The 27,216-nt window shown below is 42.9% G+C and overlaps 1 protein-coding gene across 1 annotated transcript; it reads left to right on the forward strand.

Moving 5' to 3' along the window:
* The first annotated feature begins 8,179 nt into the window (after window positions 1–8,179).
* LOC119271472 (cytochrome P450 84A1-like) lies at window positions 8,180–12,395 on the forward strand. Its single transcript, XM_037553298.1, has 2 exons — window positions 8,180–9,249; window positions 11,380–12,395. Exons 1-2 carry the CDS (start codon window positions 8,302–8,304, stop codon window positions 12,046–12,048), a joined length of 1,617 nt encoding a protein of 538 aa, XP_037409195.1. The 5' UTR covers window positions 8,180–8,301; the 3' UTR covers window positions 12,049–12,395.
* The last annotated feature ends 14,821 nt before the right edge of the window (window positions 12,396–27,216 follow it).

Here is a 27,216-nt window from a genome sequence, read left to right on the forward strand (position 1 = left end):
TTGGCTCGTATACAAAATAAGTATCTCACACGTGAAAATATTTTGTTGAAGGAGCATATCCTCGCACTCAAGGGCATTATCCGCAAGTTAGAAGACCTCCTATGCTCGATGTGTGACTATCCATCATCAACAACACCTCCACCTTCTTCACCAACCAAGGAGATATAATAACATGGGTATGGGCACTCCCCTTGGCAACCGCCAAGCTTGGGGGAGGTGCCCCGGTATCGTATCACCATCACTTTTATCTTTACCATTTTCCTTAGTTCGATCTTATTAGTAGTATCTTGATCTAGTAGAATAAAAGTTCTTAGTGTGATCTATTTGTGAGTTTTGCTTTACTATCCTTCTATGTAATCGAGTCTGTGAGCTATATAATAAAGATTAGTGTTGAGTCAAGGGCTTGATTGTTTTGCCATGATCCTAAGTGAATAAAAGAAAAGAGAAAGAAATAAAAAGAAACAAAGAGATCATATGGATCTCATGGAGAGTAATGAGCTCACATAGAAAAAGTATGATGAATAAAAGTTGTTGAGAGTTGACAAGCATAGTTTTGGTCATCGTTGCAATTAATAGGAAGTAATAAAAAAAAAGAGGTCTTCACATATAGATACACTATCTTGGACATCTTTTATGATTGTGAACACTCATTAAAATATGACATGCTAAAGAGTTGACATTGGACAAGGAAGACAACGTAATGGGTTATGTTTTCTTACATCTGAGATAAATTATATTGTCTTGGATCTTCCAACATGTTGAGCTTGCCTTTCCCCCGCATGCTAGCCAAATTCATTGCACCAAGTAGAGATACTACTTGTGCTTCCAAATACCCTTAAACCAGTTTTGCCATGAGAGTCCACCATATCTACCTATGGATTGGATAAGATCCTTCAAGTAAGTTGTCATCGGTGCAAAGCAATAAAATTTGCTCTCTAAATATGTATGATTGATTGGTGTGGGAGAAATAAGCTTTATACGATCTTGTGATGTGGAAGTAATAAAAGCGACAGACTGCATAATAAAGGTTCATATCACAAGGGGCAATATAAAGTGACATTGTTTCGCATTAAGATTTTGTGCATCCAACCATAATAGCGCATGGCAACCTCTGATTCCCTCTGCGAAGGGCCTATCTTTTATCATTATCTTCTACCTTATGCAAGAGTCATGGTGATTTTCACCCTTCCTTTTTACACTTTATCCTTTGGCAAGCACAGTATGTTGGAAAGATCCTGGTATATATGGCTAATTGGATGTGAGTTTTCATGAACTACTACTGTGGACATTACCCATGAGGTAAAACGTTGGGAGGCAAGACTATAAGCCCCTATCTTTCTTTGTGTCCGATTAAAACTCCACACCCATAAGTACTGCGTGAGTGTCAGCAATTGTGAAAGATTATATGATAGTTGAGTATGTGGATTTGCTCAAAAGCTCTTATACATTGACTCTTTCCTATGTTATGATAAATTGCAATTGCTTCAATGACCGAGATTGTAGTTTGTTAGTTTTCAATGAAGTTTACGATTCATACCTGATATTGTGATTGAATTATTACTCTAGCATTAGAGATCATATGACAAAAATTATATAAGTTGCTGTTATAAGAATGATCATGATGCCCTCATGTCCGTATTTTATTTTTATCGACACCTTCATCTCTAAACATGTGGACATATTTTTCGATTTCGGCTTTTCGCTTGAGGACAAGCAAGGTCTAAGCTTGGGGGAGTTGATACGTCCATTTTGCATCATGCTTTTATATCGATATTTATTGCATTATGGGTTGTTATTTCACATTATGTCACAATACTTATGGCTATTCTCTCTTATTTTACAAGGTTTACATAAGCAGGGAGAATGCCGGCAGCTGGAATTCTGGGCTGCAAAAGGAGCAAATATTAGAGACCTATTCTGCACAACTCCAAAATTCCAGAAACTCCACGGAACACCTTATAATAATAATGAAAAATCCTCGCCAAAGATGAAGACCAGGGGGCCCACACCCTTCTCACGAGGGTGCGGGGCGCCCCCCCCTAGGGTGCGCCCCCTGCCTTGTGGGCCCCCTGGTGGCTCTCCGATGACCATCTTCTCCTATATGAAGTATTTTGTCGAGAAAAAAATAGAAAGCAACCTTTCGGGACGAAACTCCGCCGCCACGAGGCGGAACCTTGGCGGATCCAATCTAGAGCTCTAGCAGAGCTGTTCTGCCGGGTAAACTTCCCTCCCGGAGGGGGAAATCATCGCCATCGTCATCACCAACGCTCCTCTCATCGGGAGAGGGCAATCTCCATCAACATCTTCATCAGCACCATCTCATCTCAAAACCCTAGTTCTTCTCTTGTATCCTATTCTTGTCTTCAAGTCTGGGATTGGTGCTAGTAGGTTGCTAGTAGTGTTAATTACTCCTTGTAGTTGATGCTAGTTGCTTTATTTGGTGGAAGATCATATGTTCAGATCCTTTATGCATATTAATACCCCTCTGATTATGAACATGTTTATGCTTTGTGAGTAGTTACTTTTGTTCCTGAGGACAAGGGAGAAGTCTTGCTATTAGTAGTCATGTGAATTTGGTATTCGTTCGATATTTTGATGAGATGTATGTTGTCTAGCCTCTAGTGGTGTTACGTGAACGTCGACTACATAACACTTCACCATTATTTGGGCCTAGAGGAAGGAATTGGGAAGTAATAAGTAGATGATGGGTTGCTAGAGTGACATAAGTTTAAACCCTAGTTTATGCGTTGCTTCGTAAGGGGCTGATTTGGATCCATATGTTTCATGCTATGGTTAGGTTTACCTTAATATTTTTGTTGTAGTTGCGGATGCTTGCAATAGAGGTTAATCATAAGTGGGATGCTTGTTCAAGTAAGAACAACACATAAGCACCGATCCACCCACATATCAAATTATCAAAGTACCGAACACGAATCATATGAACGTGATGAAAACTAGCTTGACGATATTCCCATGTGTCCTCGGGAGTGCTTTTCCTTATATAAGAGTTTGTCCAGGCTTGTCCTTTGCTACAAAAAGGATTGGGCCACCTTGCTGCACCTTATTTACTTTTGTTACTTGTTGCTTGTTACAAATTATCTCATTACAAAACTATCTGTTACCACTTATTTCAGTACTTGCAGAGAATGATAAGCGGTTTCCAGCAAGGTATTCTCTGCAAGTACTGAAATAAGTGGTAACGGATAGTTTTGTAATGAGATAATTTGTAACGAGCAACAAGTAACAAAAGTAAATAAGGTGCAGTAAGGTGGCCCAATCCTTTTTGTAGCAAAGGACAAGCTGGACAAACTCTTATATGATGCAAAGTGCTCCCGAGGACACATGGGAATATCGTCAAGCTAGTTTTCATCACGTTCATATGATTTGTGTTCGGTACTTTGATAATTTGGTATGTGGGTGGACCGGTGCTTGGGTACTGCACTTACTTGGACAAGCATGCTACTTATGATTAACCTCTATTGCAAGCATCCGCAACTACAACAAAAGTAGTAAGATAAACCTAACCATAGCATGAAACATATGGATCCAAATCAGCCCCTTACGAAGCAACGCATAAACTAGGGTTTAAGCTTCTGTCACTCTAGCAACCCATCATCTACTTATTACTTCCCAATGCCTTCCTCTAGGCCCAAATAATGGTGAAGTGTCATGTAGTCGACGTTCACATAACACCACTAGAGGGGAGACAACATACATCTCATCAAAATATCGAACGAATACCAAATTCACATGACTACTAATAGCAAGACTTCTCCCATGTCCTCAGGAACAAAAGTAACTACTCACAAAGCATAAACATGTTCATAATCAGAGGGGTATTAATATGCATATAGGATCTGAACATATGATCTTCCACCAATTGAACCAACTAGCATCAACTACAAGGAGTAATTAACACTACTAGCAACCTACTAGCACCAATCCCGGACTCGGAGACAAGAATTGGATACAAGAGATGAACTAGAGTTTTGAGATGAGCTGGTGCTGATGAAGATGTTGATGGAGATTGCCCTCTCCCGATAAGAGGAGTGTTGGTGATGACGATGGCGATGATTTCCCCCTCCGGGAGGGAAGTTTCCCCGGCAGAACAGCTCCGCTAGAGCCCTAGATTGGTTCCGCCAAGGTTCCGCCTCGTGGAGGTGGAGTTTCGTCCGAGAAGATGGATTATGATTTTTTTTCCCATCGAAAGACTTCATATAGCAGAAGATGGTCACCGGAGGGCCACCAGGGGGCTCACGAGGTAGGGGGCGCCCCTAGGGGGGTAGGGCGCGCCCCCCACCCTTGTGGGCAGGGTGTGGCCCCCTGGTGAAGTTCTTGCTCTCAGTATTTTTTATATATTTGGAAAACGTCTTCTATGGAGTTTCAGGACTTTTGGAGCTGTGCAGAATAGGTCTCTAATATTTGCTCCTTTTCCAGCCCAGAATCCCAGCTGTCGGCATTCTCCCTCTTTATGTAAACCTTGTAAAATAAGAGAGAATAGGCATAATTATTGTGACATAATGTGTAATAGCAACCCATAATGCAATAAATATCGATATAAAAGCATGATGCAAAATGGACGTATCATATAACAATTGATTTACGATGATATTATCTAAAGTACAACAAACAAGTGTGGGTCGATTCAATATGATCGTTCTTCTAATGTCATACTCCCATTGTTGTTTTAGGATTATCATTACACTTCACGACATCCCAAGATCCCGAAAACAAAATCACCAACAACACTTGAGCCAGTCTTAGAGGCAAGACTAGGAACCTTATTTTACCGTTTATCAACACGTGCATATGAGTTTTTCACTAAATCACATATTCTAGGATCATAGCAGTTATAGCATAAAAATAAACTCTTAATTATGAAAACAGAAATATAATAATACAATATTGTTGCCTCTAGGGCATATTTCCAACAAAATCCACACGCCAAGTTTTGCCATGAGAGTCTAGTATACCTAATATCCATACACTATTACAGGATGGTCCAAACGCAACCAGTGGAGGAGCTAGCCCGTCCATGGAGCGGGGGCAAAATACAAAGGGGTGTGCTCCATAGGCATTTGCCCACAAAGACTGGTGATTAATTCTCAGTCTCTTAGTGTAATTTAATGGAGGTATTTGGGCAGAGCCCGGGCAGATGCCCAGGGTCGCCGGGAGGTGGCTCCGCCACTGAACGCAACAGTCCGATCAGAGACCATTCGACGAACTGTGTGTGATGCATTTATCGCACAGGGTGATGTAAAATAACTGTAAAAAATGATATGAAATGTTTGCTATGGCAGAGACATCAAACACGATCTAGATTGTAGTTGCGTGTGCGATGCGTGGCATACGGTTAGTCCAGGAGAACTGTTTGCGATGAGTCAGAACAACAGAAACGGGCAGCCATATCAAGGTATGTACGGTATACGACATACAATTCACTCGGATGAACTGTTTGCGATTAAGGAACGCAACAGAAACGGTTAGCGAGATTCTTGAAGACTTTATTGGGCCTCCAAGTGCAAAGGATCATAGGACAACAACAATTTCTCTCAAGTGGATCATCTAAGATTTATCAATTAGCTTGAAGTATAGGATGAAAGTGACCCATCTCAAACAATATTGCAATTAAATACAAGTGGTTTCTTGTGTCCCCAACACACCGAATACAATTGTTAGTTCTATAGGTGCACTAGTTTGATGATGACATGATGATGTATCTGTAATATGGATTGTAGAAGTAGTTTTGTTAACGGGTTTGCTAGAGCACATCTAGATGTGCCATAAGTATTGCACATCTAATTTCTATGTCATTGATTTTATGCGAAGGTTCATGCGAGTATTTTCTCATTTCTTTTTGTTCCCTTTTATGTTAACAGAGTCACTTAGATGTGCAATAACTAGATGTGACCAAGAGAAACCCTTTTGTTAATCTGGATAAATATGTACAAACCCTACAGTTTCAGGTCAAAAAAACAAGGTAACAACTAAAAAAAGTGAACAAAAACGATGTTGCAATGCTTGGAAACAAGGCCTAGAGTTCATACTTTCGCTAGTGTCAACCCTCAAGATCAGTAACATAGTTAACACACATGATACGCCCTAAAAAGTGCAATAAAAAGTCACTCCCAAGTTTCTCTTTAAATCGGATCAAAGTAGGATGAGACCGCGTAGATGTACGAACGGCAAACCACCTCAAACTCACATTTCCAATATTAATCTATAGAACCACCCCAATGTCACCAATATCACCATAGGCAACCCCCAAAATTATTCCATGACAACACCATATGTTCTTTATTGTTCTAATATATTATGCATAGAGTTACCCCAATATCACTACGGGACTCCGCAAATTGTACTAGATATGCATCATTTAATCTAATTGATTCCCATAAAGAAACTCATAGAAGGAGCAAAGATTCAATTCACTACAAAGACAATAAAATGGGGTAAATCACAAGTTGAACTTCATTAACAAAGTCCATGATAAAAATCATCATCAGAAGGAGCATGATGAAGAGAGAGAGAGAGAGAGAGAGAGAGAGAGAGGGAGAGAGAGAGAGAGAGAGAGAGAGAGAGAGAGAGAGAGATCACATAGCTACTAGTACATACCCTCACCCCCAAGGGAGGACTACTCACACATCACCATGAGAAGAGAGTAAGAGTCGTTGGTGACGGTGATGAAGATGGCGGAGATGTCCCCAACGGTGTTCTGGCGCCACCTGAGGAGAGGGAGAGAGCCCCCTCCTTCATCTTCTTCCTTGACATTCTCCCCTTGTTAGAGGGGTGTATTCCCCTCTGGTTTTGTGGCTATAGTGGTCTCGGGGGCGAGATCCTCCCTCGAGATTGGGTCTCTCTATTTCTTGCCTTCTGTTTTGATATGTTTTCTAACTCATTTCTCCATTTCTTAAAAATATTCGGAGATCTGTAACCCCGACTGGGCTAAAAATTTAAAGGCGGTTCAAAAACTTCCAGAGTTTTCTTGCGGCTTAAGGAGAATCCCCAACCGGCTTCCACAACCTCCAGGCGGGTGGTCCACACGATCATGGGATGCGTGGATGGGCCATGTGGATGTAGGGTCAAAAGAAACAATAAGCAAGTTTCATATCACAAAACTTGACAGAACAAGACCTAAAATATCAGGAGTAACAATGAAATCAAATGGTAGAAAAGTCGTTGCGGTTGGAGTAACGAAATCATAATGTTATTGTAAAGGAAAAAAATAATGAATTGAAGGATGAATATTTCAAAGACGACATAATGTATCATAGAAAAAAAGATCAAATAAAGACTGCAACAATTTGTGATGGGAAAAATGATGGCATAAACTCATGCAGCGATGGAACGTGACGAATTGCTCAATTGACCTCATGAAAAGTAAAATAATTCCACATAAGGAAAAGAAATAGGGAAACAATGCGATCAAAGGATTGAAAGGAACAATGCAGATGACGCGAAAGAGAAGAGTATTGAACGGTCAAATTAGATCATGTGGACCAAGAAAGAAGGTGAACAGTAACATGGATAGCTCAAACAGGGTTGAAGACGTAGAAGAGCGGTTGCACGAAGTATTTGTACAAGATAAACATGTATACTGTCTCATATTGAGAGGGTTCCAAATTTGCAACTATTTTCCGGCCAATTTTAGGCAAAACAACTTTTCAGATCACGGCGCGGATCAGCGGCTCTAGACGGATGCACATGTGCGTGCCCCTGGGATTGCGAGACCGGTAACATATGCAATATATGGAAAAGATATGTACTATTTGACTTTGACCTTTCATACCTGTAAAATAAAGATCCGATTTAATCTGGAATTTTTAGGCCGCCATAAATACTCCCTTCTCTCCGTGCTCATATAATTAGTAACTACTTAATTTGGTATTCACCAGCAAGCAAACAGTCAAGCTTTAGGAAAATCCATCTGATTGATTTAGAAAGAAATTTGTCTAAATCATCTTCTTTCTACTATACACCAGCCCTTCCCACTACCATTTGTACTCCTGATCCACCCCTTTCTCATGGCCCCAAAATAAAATAGGGTAAACAAGGGAAAGAAACGTTGAAAACTGTGATGCTGCGGATGCTATCAGCATACATGTCTCAACCTAATCTGGAGATCTCCCTGATCTCACCTACTCCTCCGCCCAAACTGTATATAAACCCGGCACCCTCCACTTTTCTCCTCAGCTCTACCCCAAGAGCGTTATAACACATCAACCTAAAACCCACACCGTCGAATCGAACACCCAAGAAAAGCCAAAAACAAGTTCGAGATTCTAGTTCGAGTATCTGTCAATGGCGGGTTTGGCCAAGACCGGCATGGAATGGCTCCAAGATCCACTGAGCTGGCTGTTCGTCGCCTCGGTGGTCTTCGTGGTGCTGCAGCGGCGCCGGCGGGGCAAGGCGCCGCCGTTTCCTCCCGGGCCGAATCAGCTGCCGATCGTCGGCAACATGTCGATGATGGACCAGCTGACCCACCGGGGCCTGGCGGCGCTGGCGAAGCAGTACGGCGGCCTTCTCCACCTCCGCCTCGGTAAGCTCCATGCCTTCGCCGTGTCGACGCCGGAGTACGCCCGGGAGGTGCTGCAGGCGCAGGACGGCGCCTTCTCCAACCGGCCGGCGACCATCGCCATCGCCTACCTCACCTACGACCGTGCCGACATGGCGTTCGCGCACTACGGGCCCTTCTGGCGCCAGATGCGCAAGCTGTGCGTGATGAAGCTCTTCAGCCGGCGCCGTCCGGAGACGTGGGTCGCCGTGCGCGACGAATCCGCGGCGCTCGTCCGCGCCGTGGCTCGGCGGAGCGGCGAGTCCGTGAACCTCGGCGAGCTCATATTCAACCTTACCAAGAACGTCATCTTCCGCGCCGCGTTCGGCGCGGGCGCCGCCGCGGACGGCGACGGCGGCAAGCAGGACGAGTTCATCGCCATCCTCCAGGAGTTCTCCAAGCTGTTCGGCGCGTTCAACATCGGCGACTTCTTCCCGTGGCTGAGCTGGGCGGACCCGCAGGGCATCAACGTGCGCCTCCGCGCCGCGCGCGCCGCCCTCGACGAGTTCATCGACAAGATCATCGACGAGCACATGGCGAGGGGCAAGAGCCCGGACGACGTCGACGCGGACATGGTGGACGACATGCTGGCGTTCCTCCCCGAGGCGAAGCCGAAGAAGGCCGCCGGCGACGGCGGGGACGAGCTGCAGAGCACGCTCCGCCTCACGCGTGACAACATCAAGGCCATCATCATGGTACGTGAACCGAAGCTTCCGTTTTTACTCCGCTAATCAATTACTAGCATATATGCGCACGAAAAACAGATCACCAACGCAATATTTCGCCAGATAATAATAAGCGGACAAAAAAAAGGCAAGCGAATTTCTTTAATACGTGGAAAAATCCTGAGTAGTAATTAAATGGTTTTTTTCTTTTTTGCGGGGAAATGGTTTGTTTATCACTACGCGTGGTTGATTAATGCCTGGCGAGTGCAAGCGATATCGGACGAATATTATTACTCCCTGCGTTCACTTTTATAAGTCATTTCAGACAACTTAAATTGGGCTGTTTTGTACATTGTCTGAAATGTCTTCAAGGTCTTATAAAAATGAACAAAGAAAGTAAATAAGATACTCCTACTCCAGTAAGGTACTCCTATACGGCGATCGAGCTATTTTTTAGATCAGTTTTTATCGTTCAGAAGTACTGCCATGCAAAAATATAAAATAAAATTTATATCATAGCAAAAAAAAAAAAGATCATGCAGATATCTCGATATATATGGCGATTAATGCACACGTCAATGTCCAGCACGTGGTGTAATAAACATCCGCTAGTCGCCTATACTGGTACTACCATGTTGGATGAAATTTCATCGAAATTCCAGCAAGTACTACTAATATATTTGTGGCAAATAAAATCAGAATTGCTAAATCTCAGTTAACTGAGACTTATCCAAGTTTTAGTCCAAGCTATTTTCGTGTGATCTTACATGGGTATTCGTGCAAAAATTTAATTTTAATTTTTCTTTCTTCTTTTTATATGTTCAATCACTTGAACCTTTTGTTTTTGCTTTCCCACAAAAAAAAGAACTTCTTTTTTTGCGGGGCTATCACTTGAACTTCTATCATATTTTCTCATAATTTGGCTCGAACTTGGAACTCAGATTCTGGTCATGTTACAGAAACAAAGAACATGACACAAACTAAGTTTTCGTTGGTGTCCAACATGCTCTGGAAATCAAATTCTAGAACCACGAAATTGCTCCCTTGAGCTTTCGTCCAACATTTTGCACCCTGAGCCGTAGCCGGGCAGACACCTCGCCTCAGAGCAGTAGAGACACGTGACGTGCACATTTTTCTCCCCTTCCGATCCAACCAACGAGGAAGTGGCGCCGTATACACTACGGGCAAGCTGCTTTCACGCATGAACCACCATGACGTAGTATACATACAATAGGGGTACGTTGGACCCTGCTAGTTATGTTTGTCTCCTTACGTACCGGAATGCCAACCCGCCCATCTTTATGACAACCTTACTATGCACCCAAGGCCAGATACCAATGCCAGATCCAGCACCAGAGCTGCCACTATATGTGTGGCCTTGTCGGAGCCCGGGGACCTATTTTGGTTTCATCGCGATCAAATCGGGGGCGCGGGCGGGCACACCTTGCCCATGTTTCATCATCCGGATCACGATCGGTGCCGGTGGATCTACTGTTGAAAGGTAGCGAGGCGCAGAAGCCGCGCCCATGCAGCCATTGCTGCTAGTAGTAATCTGCTGGTACTTTTCACTTCTCACTTGTTCATTCACGCCCACACGCGCCGTGCCCCTACATCATTTTTCAACCTCTACCAAAGAAAAACCAGGCGCTCAGAACCAAATCACGCACGAAAACTTCCAAGATTGGGGGCTCTGCGTCCGGCTTTTCATGGTGCGTCATTTTTTCAGCTTATGTCACACGCGGATAAGCTTTGGCCGGCCGGCCGGCCGACTTGGTGTTGTAGTGCGTGTCTCCTTCCCAAGTGAAAAAGGCTCTCAGCCTCTGACCACAACGGCTTCCCTAACCTTTGCACCAGCCACTTCGTTTTCTTTACTTTCACGGTAGGAGTCCTCATGTTTAAGACTCGGCCCTTCTGCGATTGAGTGCACGCCGAAAAGGAAAAACGACCGCGACCTCGTAACTTCGGGACCGGCACAGCACTACGCGTGCAAAATTGGACACCTATGCTATTTTGTCCTACTGCTACTGTACGCATGCATGACACCTGTTTGCGATCCCATTTCATGTACTGTATGTGTCGTCTGTACTGTATATACGCATGTATGACACCTGTATGTGATCTCATTTCATAAACTGACCTGTTGACGTGGATGTGTGGCAGGATGTGATGTTTGGCGGGACTGAGACGGTGGCCTCGGCGATCGAGTGGGCCATGGCAGAGATGATGCACAGCCCGGACGACCTCCGTCGATTGCAGAAGGAGCTCGCTGACACGGTGGGTTTCGACCGGAATGTGGATGAGTCGGACCTCGACAAGCTCCCCTTCCTCAAGTGCGTCATCAAGGAGACGCTCCGGCTGCACCCGCCCATCCCGCTGCTCCTGCATGAGACCGCCGAGGACTGCGTCGTCGGGGGCTACGCCGTGCCCCGAGCCTCCCGCGTCATGATCAACGTCTTCGCCATCGGCCGCGACGCCAAGGCATGGAAGGATCCGGACACGTTCCGGCCGTCCCGGTTCGTGGCGGGGGAAGGGGAGGCTGCCGGGGTCGACTTCAAGGGCGGCTGCTTCGAGTTCCTCCCGTTCGGGTCTGGTCGCCGCTCATGCCCCGGGATGGCGCTCGGCCTGTACGCGCTGGAGCTCGCCGTCGCTCAGCTCGCCCACGGCTTCAGCTGGGCGCTACCTGACGGCATGAAGCCATCGGAGCTTGACATGAGCGACATCTTTGGCCTCACTGCGCCGCGCGCTACAAGGCTCTACGCCGTGCCCACACCCCGGCTCACCTGCCCCTTGGTCGCTGACGTTAATGTCGACGGCAGGCACCAGGCGTGATATCATACGCTTGATTGTGCGATCTATAGTATCTACCAGCTGCACAGGGTGAAGGTGTTTGGTCAGAGGTGGTGGTGGCGCCATTGCAAGAGTTTGGTGGTTTTCTCTTGCATTTTGTTGTTGTTTTTCTTTTCTTTTTTTGTCTTTTGAATTCTGATACTGCAGAACATAATAAGTGGATCTCCATGCTACCTGCGTGCATGCTTAGGTTACCATTAAGCATATGATGGTGTTCTATGGCTAAGAACACAAACTGTATAAAACCGTATTGTTTGAGACTTGTTGGGCTAAGATTCTGTAAATTTTCTTCGTATGACAATTTCTTTTAAGAACGCAAAGATTGGCCTCTTCTTTTTCTTATCTCATAAGCGTGATATATTTGTTTGATGTGAAAATTTCGCATGGATTCGAACTCCACGCTTCTGCAATTTGCTTGGGTACTTCAAAGCCCGTCCGTCAGCATTTTACAGCGCACTTTTTTGGATTTTTAGAACAATAATTGTGCATTTGCACAAAAACAATACTTCATTCATCTCTACTGTCGAAAACGTTCTTATATTATGAGACGGAGCGAATATATAATAGTAGCACACAACTACTCAACTATGTTTATCAATGCATATACTTCCATATAGCTAGTTATTCTTTATTAACGACGAATATATATAGTTGACAGTAATGCAAATAACTAGTGTTATAGTGCAAGGACAAGATTAATTTAATCCTTAATTTAATAGTCGTCCTTCCACAGTTCGTACTGGATGATATTAAGTGTGATAATCTAGGCACTAATGTGGCTTGCGAGTACATGATTTGGTCACCAAACACAACAATATAGTTCGTAAGGAACATCTAGCTATCTGGTTTGTCCGGTAAAACAACCTTTTCCATATTTGTGGGTGAACTGATGGTATACCAACAAATAGTGCAACATTACTTTGGTACTCAAATAAGAAAGTTCAGCAGAACTGGTTAAGAAATGACTGTGTAAGAGCATCTCTAGAAGACCCCGTATAATTCCGACCCGCATAACGCATTTATAGTTTGAGGATGAACTGTTTTGCGGGGCGAAATCGTGCGCTGCAGAATAGACCCCGTATAAGAAACTGCATAATTTGAAAAAAAAATCACAGGAGAAATTGCAGTCACACTGATCATTCATAGTTTACCACATACTACATGATCATACATACATTCTACTATTACTACTAGAGGGGGGTGGGGATCTGCGGGCTCGAGGCGGCTACCAAAATGGACGGGCTCGCGGCGAGCGAGGCCGACGCGGTGGAGGAGCTCAGTCCTCCTCGTCGGAGCTGACAAGGTCGACGTACTTCTCCCTCTGCTCCTCGTGGATGCGCCGCCACTCGTCGTCCTTGTCCTTCGTGGCGAGGTTGACCGCAACCGCCTGCTTGAAAAGGAGGTCTTCGAGCTCCTCGTCGTGACGGTGGCGCTTCTCCTCCTCTCGCAAACTCCGTTCGGCAATGGCGGCCGCGACCGCGTTGACATCGCCGACGAAAGCTTCAGTCCCGACGACGCCTCAGCGCGCGATCTTCTCCGGCTCCTGCTCTACGGCGACAAGCTCGCCCTCCTCCGGCTGCTGCTTGACGGCGATGAGCTCCGCCCACTCCGTCTTTACGGGGAGAAGAGCCGCGCAGGAAGAGGAAGAGCTCGCGGCGGAGGAAGAGCCCGCAGCCGAGGAGTGACGTCGGCGGCTCGAAGGCCTTGGTTGGTCCACTTCTTGCCCGCGCGCTTCCTCGTGCCGTCCGCGCAAACACACCCCTCGCGCTCGGGGTCGCCGCCCCCGCCGGAGCTGCGGCCGGAGCTCCACATACGGCTCCACATGGCGGCTAGAGGCGAAAGTGGGCTCACTGGCGGCGAGAAATGCGAGGGATGGAGTGGGGAATTGCGGCGAAACGCGGCAGCGGGGAGATAGGGTTTTGACCCGTATCTGCCCCGCAAACCCATAGTTATACGGCTTTGCGGGTGAGGTTTGTGAAGGAAATATGCCCTAGAGGCAATAATAAAGTTATTGTTTATTTCCTTATTTCATGTTAAATGTTTATTATTCATGCTAGAATTGTATTAACTGGAAACTTAGTACATGTGTGAATACATAGACAAAACAAAGTGTCCCTAGTATGTCTTTACTTGACTAGAACATTTATCAAAGATGGTTATGTTTCCTAACCATAGACATGTGTTGTCATTTGATGAATGGGATCATATCATTAGGAGAATGATGTGATGGACAAGACCCATTCGTTAGCTTAGCATTATGATCGTTACAGTTTCATTGCTACTGCTTTCTTCATGACTTATACATGTTCCTCAGACTATGAGATTATGCAACTCCCGAATACCGGAGGAACACCTTCTGTGCTATCAAACGTCACAACGTAGGTGATTATAAAGATGATCTACATGTGTCTCCGATTGTGTTTGTTGAGTAGGCATAGATCGAGATTAGGATTTGTCACTCCATGTATCGGAGAGGTATCTCTGGGCCCTCTCGGTAATGCACATCACTCTAAGCCTTGCAAGCATTGTGACTAATGAGTTAGTTGCGGGATGATGCATTAAGGAATGAGTAAAGAGACTTGCCGGTAACGAGATTGAACTAGGTATGAGGATACCGACGATCGAATCTCGGGCAAGTAACATACCGGTGACAAAGGGAACAACGTATGTTGTTATGCGATTTGACCGATAAAGATCTTCATAGAATATGTAGGAACCAATATGAGCATCCAGGTTCCGCTATTGGTTATTGACCGGAGATGAGTCTCGGTCATGTCTACATAGTTCTCGAACCCGTAGGGTCTGCACGCTTAACGTTCTGTGATGATCGGTATTATGAGTTTATGTGTTTTGATGTACCAAAGGTAGTTTGGAGCCCCGAATGTGATCACGGACATGACGAGGAGTCTCGAAATGGTCGAGACATAAAGATTAATATATTGGATGGCTACATTCGGACACCAGAAGGGTTTTGGGTGACCTCAAAGAAAACCAGAGTGCCGGGGGGGGTTACCGGAACCCCCCGGGGACTAATGGGCCTTAATGGGCCCTAGTGGAGAGAGAGAGGGGCCGGCCAGGGCAGGCCGCGCACCCCTCCCCTTGAGTACGAATAGGACAAGGGGGGCGGTGCCCACCTTGCATTTCCTCTCTCCCACTCCTTCCTCCCCCCTCCTAGTGGGACTAGGAAAGGGGAGTCCTACTCCCACTAGGAGGGGGACTCCTCCTCTTGGTGCGCCCTCCTAGGGCCGGCCAGCCTCCCCCTTGATCCTTTATATACGGGGGCAGGGGCACCCCATGATAGACAAGTTGATCATTGATCTCTTAGCCATGTGCGGTGCCCCCCTCCACCATAATCCACCTCGGTTATATCATAGCGGTGCTTAGGCGAAGCCCTGTTCCGGTAGCTTCATCAACATCGTCATCACGCCGTCGTGCTGACGGAACTCTCCCTCGAAGCTCTACTGGATCGTGAGTTTGTGGGACGTCACCGAGCTGAACGTCTGCAGATCGCGGAGGTGTCGTACGTTCGGTACTACGATCGGTCGATCGTGAAGACGTACGACTACATCAACCATGTTGTCATAACACTTCCGCTTACGGTCTATGAGGGTACGTGGACGACACTCTCCCCTCTTGTTGCTATGCATCACCATGATCTTGCGTGTGCGTAGGAAAAATTTTAAAATTACTGCATTCCCCAACAGAGGCATCCGAGCCAGGTTTATGCGTAGATGTTATATGCACGAGTAGAACACAAAGGAGTTGTGGGCGTGGGTATATAAATATTGCTTGCCGTCACTAGTTGATTCTTGATTCAACGGCATTGTTGGATGAAGCGGCTCAGACTAACATTACGCGTATGCTTATGCGAGACTGGTTCTTCCAACGTGCTTCGCACATAGGTGGCTAGTGGGTGTCTGTTTCTCCAACTTCAGTTGGATTGGATTCAATGAACAGGGTTCTTTTTGAAGATCAAAAAGCAATCACTATACCGCGTTGTGGTTTTTGATGCGTAGGTAAGAACGGTTCTTGCTCAGCCCGTAGCAGCCACGTAATACTTGCAATAGCAAAGTAGAGGACGTCTAACTTGTTTTTGCAGGGCATGTTGTGATGTGATATGGTCAAGACATGATGAGATATAAATTATTGTATGAGAAAATCATGTTTTGTTAAAGTTGTCGTCAACTGGAAGGAGCCTTATGGTTGTCTCTTCATTGCATAAGATGCAAGCGCCATATAATTACTTTACTTTATCGCTATGCGATAGCAATAGTTGGTTAGACGACCATGTGACGGCACGTTGATAGAGATCAAGATGATGGAGATCATGGTGTCATGCCGGTGATGATAGAGATCATGACGGTGTTTTGGAGATGGAGATCAAAGGCACAAGATGATGATGGCCATATCATGTCACATATTTTGATTGCATGTGATGTTTATCCTTTATGTATCTTATTTTGCTTAGTTTGGCGGTAGCATTATAAGATGATCTCTCACTAAATTTCAAGGTATAAGTATTCTCCCTGAGTATGCACCGTTGCGACAGTTCGTCGTGCCGAGACACCACGTGATGATCGGGTGTGATAAGATCTATGTTCACATTTAATGCACACGCGGAATACTCGGGTTAAACTTTACGAGCCTAGCATATGCAGATATGGCCTCGGAACTCTGGAGACCGAAAGTTCGAGCGTGAATCATATATTAGATATGATCAACATAGTGATGTTCACCATTGAAAACTACTCCATCTCACGTGATGATCGGACATGGTTTAGTTGATTTGGATCACGTGATCATTTAGATGACTAGAGGGATGTCTATCTAAGTGGGAGTTCTGAAGTAATATGATTAATTGAACTTTAATTTATCATGAACTTAGTCCTGATAGTATTTGCATAACTATGTTGTAGATAAATAGCTCATGATATAGCTCCTCGTTTATTTTTGATATGTTCCTAGAGAAAAACTATGTTGAAAGATGTTAGTAGCAATGATGCGGACTAGCTTCATGATCTGAGGATTATCCTCAATGCTGCACAGAAATATTATGTCCTTGATGCACCACTAGGTGACAGACCTATTGCAGGAGCAGATGCAGAGTTATGAACGTTTGGTAAAGCTCGGTATGATGACTACTTGATAGTTTAGTGCACCATGCTTTACGGCTTAGAACCGGGACTTCAAAAACATTTTGAATGCCACGGATCATATAAGATGTTCCAAGAGCTGAATTTTGTATTTCAGACTCATGCCCGAGTCAAGAGGTATGATACCTCTAACGAGTACTTTGCCTACAAGGTGGAGGAGAATAGCTCAACCAGTGAGCATGTGCTCAGATTGTCTGAGTACTACAATCGCTTGAATCAAGTGGGAGTTAATCTTCTAGATAAAAAGGTGATTGGCAGAGTTCTCTAGTCACTATCACCAAGTTACTGGAACTTCATGATGAACTATAATATGCAAGGGATGACGAAAACGATTCTCGAGCTCTTCGTCATGCTGAAATCAACGAAGGTAGAAATCAAGAAAAGCATCAAATGTTGATGGTTGACAAAACCACTAGTTTCAAGTAAAAGGGCAAGGGAAAGAAAGGGAACTGCAAGAAGAATGGCAAGCAAGTTGCCATGCCCATAAAGAAGCCCAAAGCTAGACCCAAGCCTGAAACTGAGTGCTTCTACTGCAAAAGAAATGGTCACTGGAAGTGGAACTGCCCTAGATACTTGGCGGATAAAAAGGATGACATAGTGAACAAAGTTATATTGGATATACATGTTATTGATGTGTACTTTACTAGTGTTTATAGCAACCCCTCAATATTTGATACTGTTTTCAGTTGCTAAGAGTAGTGCTACCTCTTGAGCATTGCGTTGGATTTCCCCGAAGAGGAGAGGATGATGCAGCAAAGTAGTGTAAGTATTTCCCTCAATTTTTGAGAACCAAGGTATCAATCCAGTAGGAGGCTACGCGCGAGTCCCTTGTACCTACACAAAAACAATAGCTCAATGCAACCAACGCGCTTAGGGGTTGTCAATACCTTCACGGTCACTTACGAAAGTGAGATCTGATAGAGATGACAAATAATATTTTTGGTATTTTTGGTATAGAGATGCAAAGTAAAAAGTAAAAGCAAAGTAAATAGCAAAACAAGATTAAAGTAATGGAGATTGATATGATGAGAATAGACCCGAGGGCCATAGGTTTCACTAGTGGCTTCTCTCAAGAGCATAAGTATTCTACGGTGGGTGAACAAATTACTGTTGAGCAATTGACAGAATTGAGCATAGTTATGAGAATATCTAGGCATGATCATGTATATAGGCATCACGTCCATGACAAGTAGACCGAAACGATTTTGCATCTACTACTATTACTCCACTCATCGACCGCTATCCAGCATGCATCTAGAGTATTAAGTTAAAAACAGAGTAACGCCTTAAGCAAGATGACATGATGTAGAGAGATAAATTCATGCAATATGAAATAAACCCCATCTTTTTATCCTCGATGGCAACAATGCAATACGTGCCTTGCTGCCCCTTCTGTCACTGGGAAAGGACACCGCAAGATCGAACCCAAAGCTAAGCACTTCTCCCATGGCAAGAACTATCAATCTAGTTGGCCAAACCAAACGGATAATTCAAAGAGACTTGCAAACATAACCAATCATACATAAAATAATTTAGAGAAGATTCAATATTATTCATAGATAGACTTGATCATAAACCCACAATTCATCAGTCTCAACAAACACACCGCAAAAAGAAGATTACATCGAATAGATCTCCACGAGAGAGGGGGAGAACTTTGTATTGGGATTCAAAGAGAGAGAAGAAGCCATCTAGCTACTAACTATGGACCCTAAGGTCTGAGGTAAACTACTCACGCTTCATTGGAGAGGCTATGATGATGTAGAAGCCCTCCGTGATGACGGCCCTCTTCCGGCGGAGCTCCGGAACAGGCCCCAAGATGGGATCTCGTGGATACATAAAGTTGCGGTGGTGGAATTAGGTTTTTGGCTCCTGTTCTGATCGTTTCAGGGTACGTGGGTATATATAGGAGGAAGAAGTACGTCGGTGGAGCTCCGAGGGGCCCACGAGGCAGGGGCGCGCCCTAGGGGGGCGCCCCCACCCTCGTGACCGCCTCTTTTGTTCCTTAGAGCAGGGTCCAAGTCTCCTGGATCACGTTCGGTGAGAAAATCACGTTCCCGAAGGTTTTATTCCGTTTGGACTCCGTTTGATATTCCGTTTCTTCGAAACACTGAAATAGGCAAAAAAACAGTAATTCTGGGCTGGGCCTCCGGTTAATAGGTTAGTCCCAAAAGTAATATAAAAGTGGAAAATAAAGCCCAATATAGTCCAAAACAGTAGATAATATAGCATGGAGCAATCAAAAATTATAGATACGTTGGAGATGTATCAAGCATCCCCAAGCTTAATTCCTGCTCGTCCTCGAGTAGGTAAATGATAAAAAGAGAATTTTTGATGCGGAGTGGTACTTGGCATAATTTTAATGTAATTCTTCTTAATTGTGGTATGAATATTCAGATCCGAAAGATTCAAGACAAAAGTTCATATTGACATAAAAATGATAATACTTCAAGCATACTAACTAAGCAATTATGTCTTCTCAAAATAACATGGCCAAAGAAAGTTCATCCCTAAAAAATCATATAGTTTAGTCATGTTTCATTTTCGTCACACAAGAATGCTCTCATCATGCACAACCCCGATGATAGGCCAAGCAATTGTTTCATACTTTAGTAATCTCAAACCTATAAACTTTCACGCAATATATGAGCGCGAGCCATGGACATAGCACTATGGGTGGAATAGAATATAACGAGGGGGGTTATGTGGAGAAGACAAAAAAAGAAGAAAGTCTCACATCAACGAGGCTAATCAATGGGCTATGGAGATGCCCACCGATTGATGTTAATGCAAGGAGTAGGGATTGCCATGTAACGGATGCACTAGAGCTATAAATGTATGAAAGCTCAACAAAAGAAACTAGTGGGTGTGCATCCAACTTGCTTGCTCACGAAGACCTAGGGCACCTGAGAGGCCCATTGTTGGAATATACAAGCCAAGTTCTATAATGAAAAATTCCCACTAGTATATGAAAGTGATAACATGAGAGACTCTCTACTATGAAGATCATGGTGCTACTTTGAAGCACAAGTGTGGTAAAAGGATAGTAACATTGTCCCTTCTCTCTTTTTCTCTCATTTTTTGGGCCTTTCTTTTTTTATGGCCTTTCTCTCTTTCTTTTTTTGGTCCTTCTCTTTTTTTATGTCATTTCTTTTTTTTATTCCTCACTTGGGACAATGCTCTAATCATGATGATCATCGCACTTCTATTTATTTACAACTCAATGATTACAACTCGATACTAGAACAAAGATGACTCTATATGAATGCCTCCGGTGGTGTACCGGGATATGCAATGAACCAAGAGTGACACGTATGAAAGAATTATGAACGGTGGCTTTGCCACAAATACTATGTCAACTACATGATCATGCTAAGCAATATGACAATGATGAATGTGTCATGATGAACGGAATGATGGAAAGTTGCATGGCAATATATCTCGGAATGGCTATGGAAATGCCATAATAGGTAGGTATGGTGGCTGTTTTGAGGAAGATATAAGGAGGTTTATGTGTGAAAGAGCGTATCATATCACGGGGTTTGGATGCACTGGCGAAGTTTGCGCCAACTCTCAATGTGAGAAAGGGCAATGCACGGTACCGAAGAGGCTGGCAAGGATGGAAGGGTGAGAGTGCGTATAATCCATGGACTCAACATTAGTCATAAAGGACTCACATACTTATTGCAAAAATCTACAAGTCATCAAAAACATTGGCACTACATGCATGCTCCTAGGGGGATAGATTGGTAGGAAAAGACCATCGCTCGTCCCCGACCGCCACTCATAAGGAAGACAATCAAATAACACCTCATGTTTCAAATTTGTAGCATAACGTTTACCATACATGCATGCTACGGGACTTGCAAACCTCAACACAAGTATTTATAAATTTCACAACTACTCAACTAGCATGACTTTGATATTATTACCTCCATGTCTCAAAACAATCATCAAGCATCAAATTTTTCTTAGTATTCAACACACTCATAAGAAAGTTTTATTATTAATCTTGCATACCAAGCATAGTAGGATTTTAAGCAAATTACCATGCTATTAAGACTCTCAAAATAATCTAAGTGAATCATGAGAGATCAATAGTTTCTATAAAACAAATCCACCACCGTGCTCTAAAAGATATAAGTGAAGCACTAGAGCAAAACTATAAAGCTCAAAAGATATAAGTGAAGCACATAGAGTATTCTTTCAAATTCCAAATCATGTATGGCTCTCTCAAAAGGTGTGTACAGAAAGGATGATTGTGGTAGACTAACCATCAAAGACTAAAATCATAAAAGATGCTCCAAGCAAAACACATATCATGTGGTGAATAAAAATATAGCTCCAAGTAAAGTTACCGATAGAAGTAGACGAAAGAGGGGATGCCTTCCGGGGCATCCCCAAGATTTGGCTTTTAGGTGTCCTTAGATTATCTTGGGGGTGCCATGGGCATCCCCAAGCTTAGGTTCTTGCCACTCCTTGTTCCATAATCCATCTAATCTTTACCCAAAACTTGAAAACTTCACAACACAAAACTTAAAGTAGAAAACTCGTGAGCTCCGTTAGTGAAAGAAAACAAAAGACCACTTCAAGGTACTGTAATGAACTCATTATTTATTTATATTGGTGTTAAACCTACTGTATTCCAACTTCTTTATGGATTATAAACTATTTTACTAGCCATAGATTCATCAAAATAAGCAAACAACACACGAAAAACAGAATCTGTCAAAAACAGAACAGTCTGTAGTAATCTGTAGCTAGCGCAATATCTGGAACCCCAAAAATTCTAAAATAAATTGCTGGACGTGAGGGATTTATCTATTAATCATCTTCAAAAAGAATTAACTAAATATCACTCTCCAAATAAAAATGACAGCAGTTCTCGTGAGTGCTAAAGTTTCTGTTTTTTACAGCAAGTTCAACAAGACTTTCCCCAAGTCTTCCCAACGGTTCTACTTGGCACAAACACTAATTAAACACAAAAAACACAACCAAAACAGAGGCTAGATAAATTATTTATTACTAAACAGGAGAAAAAAAATCAAGGAATAAAAATAAAATTGGGTTGCCTCCCAACAAGCGCTATCTTTTAACGCCCCTAGCTAGGCATAACAAGCAAGAATAGATCTAGGTATTGCCATCTTTGGTAGGCAATCCATAAGTGGCTCTCATATTAGATTCATATGGTAATTTTATTTTATTTCTAGGGAAGTTTTCCATGCCCTTTTTAATGGAAATTGAAATCTAATATTCCCTTCCTTCATATCAATAATTGCACCAACCGTTTTAAGGAAAGGTCTACCAAGAATAATAGGGCAAGACGGATTGCAATCTATATCAAGAACGATAAAATCTACGGGCAAATAATTACTATTTGCAACAATAAGAACATCATCAATTCTTCCCATAGGTTTCTTAATAGTGGAAGTCGCAAGATGCAAGTTCAGAGAGCAATCATCAACATCACGGAAATCTAGCAAATCACACAAAGTTTTGGGAATAGTAGAGACACTAGCACCCAAATCACACAAAGCATAAAACTCATAATATTTAATTTTAATTTTAATAGTAGGTTCCCACTCATCATAAAGTTTTCTAGGGATAGACACTTTGAACTCAAGTATTTCTTCATAAGATTGCATCAAGGCATCAACGATATGTTCGGTAAAGGCTTTATTTTGACTATAAGCATGAGGTGATTTTAAGAAGGATTGCAACAAGGAAATACAATCAATTAAAGAGCAATTTTTATAATTAAATTCCTTGAAATCCAATATAGTGGGTTTAGCATCATCTAGGGTTTTATTTCTTTTATTCCCACTTTTATCAATTTCACCATCAAGATCTAAATACTCCGAATTTTTAGAATGCCTTCTAGGTAAAGGTGGATCATATTCAGTCCCATCATTATCAAGATTAATATTTCAAAATAAAGATTTAATAGGGGACACATCAATAACTTTTAGATCTTCATCATTATTTTCATAGGAACTAGAAGAACACGCTTTTATAAAGGCATCTTTCTTAGCACGCATCCTAGCGGTTCTTTCTTTGCAGTCGTCAATGGAAATTCTCATGGCTTTGAGAGACTCATTGATATCATGCTTAGGTGGAATAGATCTAAGTTTCAAAGAATCAACATCAAGAGCAATTCTATCAACGTTCCTAGCCAAATCATCAATCTTAAGCATTTTTTCTTCAATCATAGCATTAAAATTCTTTTGCGAAGAAATAAATTCTTTAATATTAGATTCAAAATCAGAGGGCATCTTATTATAATTTCCATAAGAATTGTTGTAGGAATTACCATAATTATTAGAGGGATTACTAGGATAAGGCCTAGGATTAAAATTTCCTCTATATGCGTTGTTACCAAAACTATTCCTGCCAACAAAATTCACATCCATAGATTCATTGTTATTCTCAATCAAAGTAGACAAGGGCATATCATTAGGATTAGAAGAAACACTCTTATTAGCAAATAATTTCATAAGTTCATCCATCTTTCCACTCAAAATATTAATTTCTTCTATCGCATGCACCTTTTTATTAGTAGATCTTTCAGTATGCCATTGAGAATAATTAACCATAATATTATCTAGGAGTTTAGTAGCATCTCCTAAAGTGATTTCCGTAAAAGTGCCTCCCACGGCCGAATCTAAAAGATTTCTAGAAGCAAAATTCAATCCGGCATAAATTTTTTGTATAATCATCCACAAATTCAAACCATGAGTAGGGCAATTACGTATCATTAATTTCATTCTCTCCCAAGCTTGTGCGACATGTTCATGATCAAGTTGTTTAAAATTCATAATATCGTTTCTAAGAGAGATGATCTTAGCGGGAGGAAAATACTTAGAGATAAAAGCATCTTTGCACTTGTTCCATGAACCAATACTATTTTTAGGCAAAGATGAAAGCCAAGCTTTAGCACGATCTCTAAGCGAAAAAGGAAATAGCTTCAATTTAACAATATCATTATTGACATCTTTCTTCTTTTGCATGTCACACAAATCAACGAAGCTATTAAGATGGGTAGCGGCATCTTCACTAGGAAGGCCGGAAAATGGATCTTTCATGACAAGATTCAGCAAAGCAGCATTAATTTCACAAGATTCAACATTGGTAAGAGGAGCAATCGGAGTGCTAAGGAAGTCATTATTGTTGGTATGGGTGAAGTCACACAATTTAGTATTATCTTGAGCCATCGCGACAAACAAGCAATCCAACACACGAGCAAACAAAAAGCAAACGGGCAAAAAGAGGCAAATAGAGAGGGAGGATAGAGAGAGAGAGAGGGCGAATAAAACGGCAAGGGTGAAGTGGGGGAGAGGAAAACGAGAGGCAAATGGCAAATAATGTAATGCGGGAAATAGGGATTGTGATGGGTACTTGGTATGTTGACTTTTGTGTAGACCTCCCCGGCAACGATGCCATAAATTCTTCTTGCTACCTCTTGAGCACTGCGTTGGATTTCCCCGAAGAGGAGAGGATGATGCAGCAAAGTAGTGTAAGTATTTCCCTCAGTTTTTGACAACCAAGGTATCAATCCAGTAGGAGGCTACGCGCGAGTCCCTCGTACCTACACAAAAACAATAGCTCAACGCAACCAACACGCTTAGGGGTTGTCAATACCTTCACGGTCACTTACGAAAGTGAGATCTGATAGAGATGATAAATAATATTTTTGGTATAGAGATGCAAAGTAAAAAGTAAAAGCAAAGTAAAAGCAAAGTAAAAGCAAAGCAATAATAAAGTGATGGAGATTGATATGATGAGAAAGAGACCTGGGGGCCATAGGTTTCACTAGTGGCTTCTCTCAAGAGCATAATTATTCTAAGGTGGGTGAACAAATTACTGTTGAGCAATTGACAGAATTAAGCATAGTTATGAGAATATCTAGGTATGATCATGTATATAGGCATCACGTCCGAGACAAGTAGGCCGACTCCTGCCTGCATCTACTACTATTACTCCACTCATCGACCGCTATCCAGCATGCATCTAGAGTATTAAGTTAAAAATAGAGTAACGCCTTAAGCAAGATGACATGATGTAGAGGGATAGTTTCATGCAATATGATAAAACCCCATCTTGTTATCCTCGATGGCAACAATACAATATGTGCCTTGCTGCCCCTTCTATCACTGGGAAAGGGCACCGCAAGATCGAACCCAAAGCTAAGCACTTCTCCCATTGCAAGAAAAACCAATCTAGTAGGCCAAACCAAACTGATAATTCGAAGAGACTTGCAAAGATAACTAATACGTCTCCAACGTATCTATAATTTTTGATTGCTCCATGCTATATTATCTATTGTTTTGGACTATATTGGGCTTTGTTTTCCACTTTTATATTACTTTTGGGACTAACCTATTAACCGGAGGCCCAGCCCAGAATTACTGTTTTTTGCCTATTTCAGTGTTCCGAAGAAACGGAATATCAAACGGAGTCCAAACGGAATAAAACCTTCGGGAACGTGATTTTCTCACCGAACGTGATCCAGGAGACTTGGACCCTGCTCTAAGGAACAAAAGAGGCGGTCACGAGGGTGGGGGCGCCCCCCCTAGGGCGCGCCCCTACCTCGTGGGCCCCTCAGAGCTCCACCGACATACTTCTTCCTCCTATATATACCCACGTACCCCGAAACGATCAGAACAGGAGCCAAAAACCTAGTTCCACCACCGCAACTTTCTGTATCCACGAGATCCCATCTTGGGGCCTGTTCCGGAGCTCCACCGGAAGAGGGCCGTCATCACGAAGGGCTTCTACATCATCATAGCTTCTCCGATGAAGTATGAGTAGTTTACCTAAGACCTTAGGGTCCATAGTTAGTAGCTAGATGGCTTCTTCTCTCTCTTTGAATCTCAATACAAAGTTCTCCCCCTCTCTCGTGGAGATCTATTCGATGTAATCTTCTTTTTGCGGTGTGTTTGTTGAGACCGATGAATTGTGGGTTTATGATCAAGTCTATCTATGAATAATATTTGAATCTTCTCTAAATTATTTTATGTATGATTGGTTATTTTTGCAAGTCTCTTCGAATTATCCGTTTGGTTTGGCCAACTAGATTGATAGTTCTTGCCATGGGAGAAGTGCTTAGCTTTGGGTTCGATCTTGCGGTGTCCTTTCCCTGTGACAGAAGGGGCAGCAAGGCACGTATTACATTGTTGCCATTGAGGATAACAAGATGGGGTTTATTTCATATTGCATGAATTTATCTCTCTACATCATGTCATCTTGCTTAAGGTGTTACTCTGTTTTTAACTTAATACTCTAGATGCATGCTGGATAGCGGTCGATGAGTGGAGTAATAGTAGTAGATGCAGAATCGTTTCGGTCTACTTGTCATGGACGTGATGCCTATATACATGATCATGCCTAGATATTCTCATAACTATGCTCAATTTTGTCAATTGCTCAACAGTAATTTGTTCACCCACCGTAGAATACTTATGCTCTTGAGAGAAGCCACTAGTGAAACCTATGGCCCCCGGGTCTATTCTCATCATATCAATCTCCATTACTTTAATCTTGTTTTGCTATTTACTTTGCTTTTACTTTTTACTTTGCATCTCTATACCAAAAATACCAAAAATATTATATCTATCAGATCTCACTCTCGTAAGTGACCGTGAAGGGATTTACAACCCCTAATCGCGTTGGTTGCGAGTAGCTATCGTTTTGTGCAGGTACGAGGGACTTGAGCGTGCCCTCCTACTGGATTGATACCTTGGTTCTCAAAAACTGAGGGAAATACTTACGCTACTCTGCTGCATCATCCTTTCCTCTTCAGGGAAATCCAACGCAAGCTCAAGAGGTAGCAAGAAGAAATTTTGGCGCCGTTGCCGGGGAGTCTACGCAAAAAGTCAACATACCAAGTACCCATCACAATCCCTATCTCTCGCATTACATTATTTTCCATTTGCCTCTCGTTTTCCTCTCCCCCCAATTCACCCTTGCCATTTTATTCGCCCTCTCTCTATCCTCCCTC

This window comes from Triticum dicoccoides, chromosome 1A (assembly GCF_002162155.2).
Source record: "Triticum dicoccoides isolate Atlit2015 ecotype Zavitan chromosome 1A, WEW_v2.0, whole genome shotgun sequence".
NCBI lineage: Eukaryota > Viridiplantae > Streptophyta > Magnoliopsida > Poales > Poaceae > Triticum > Triticum dicoccoides.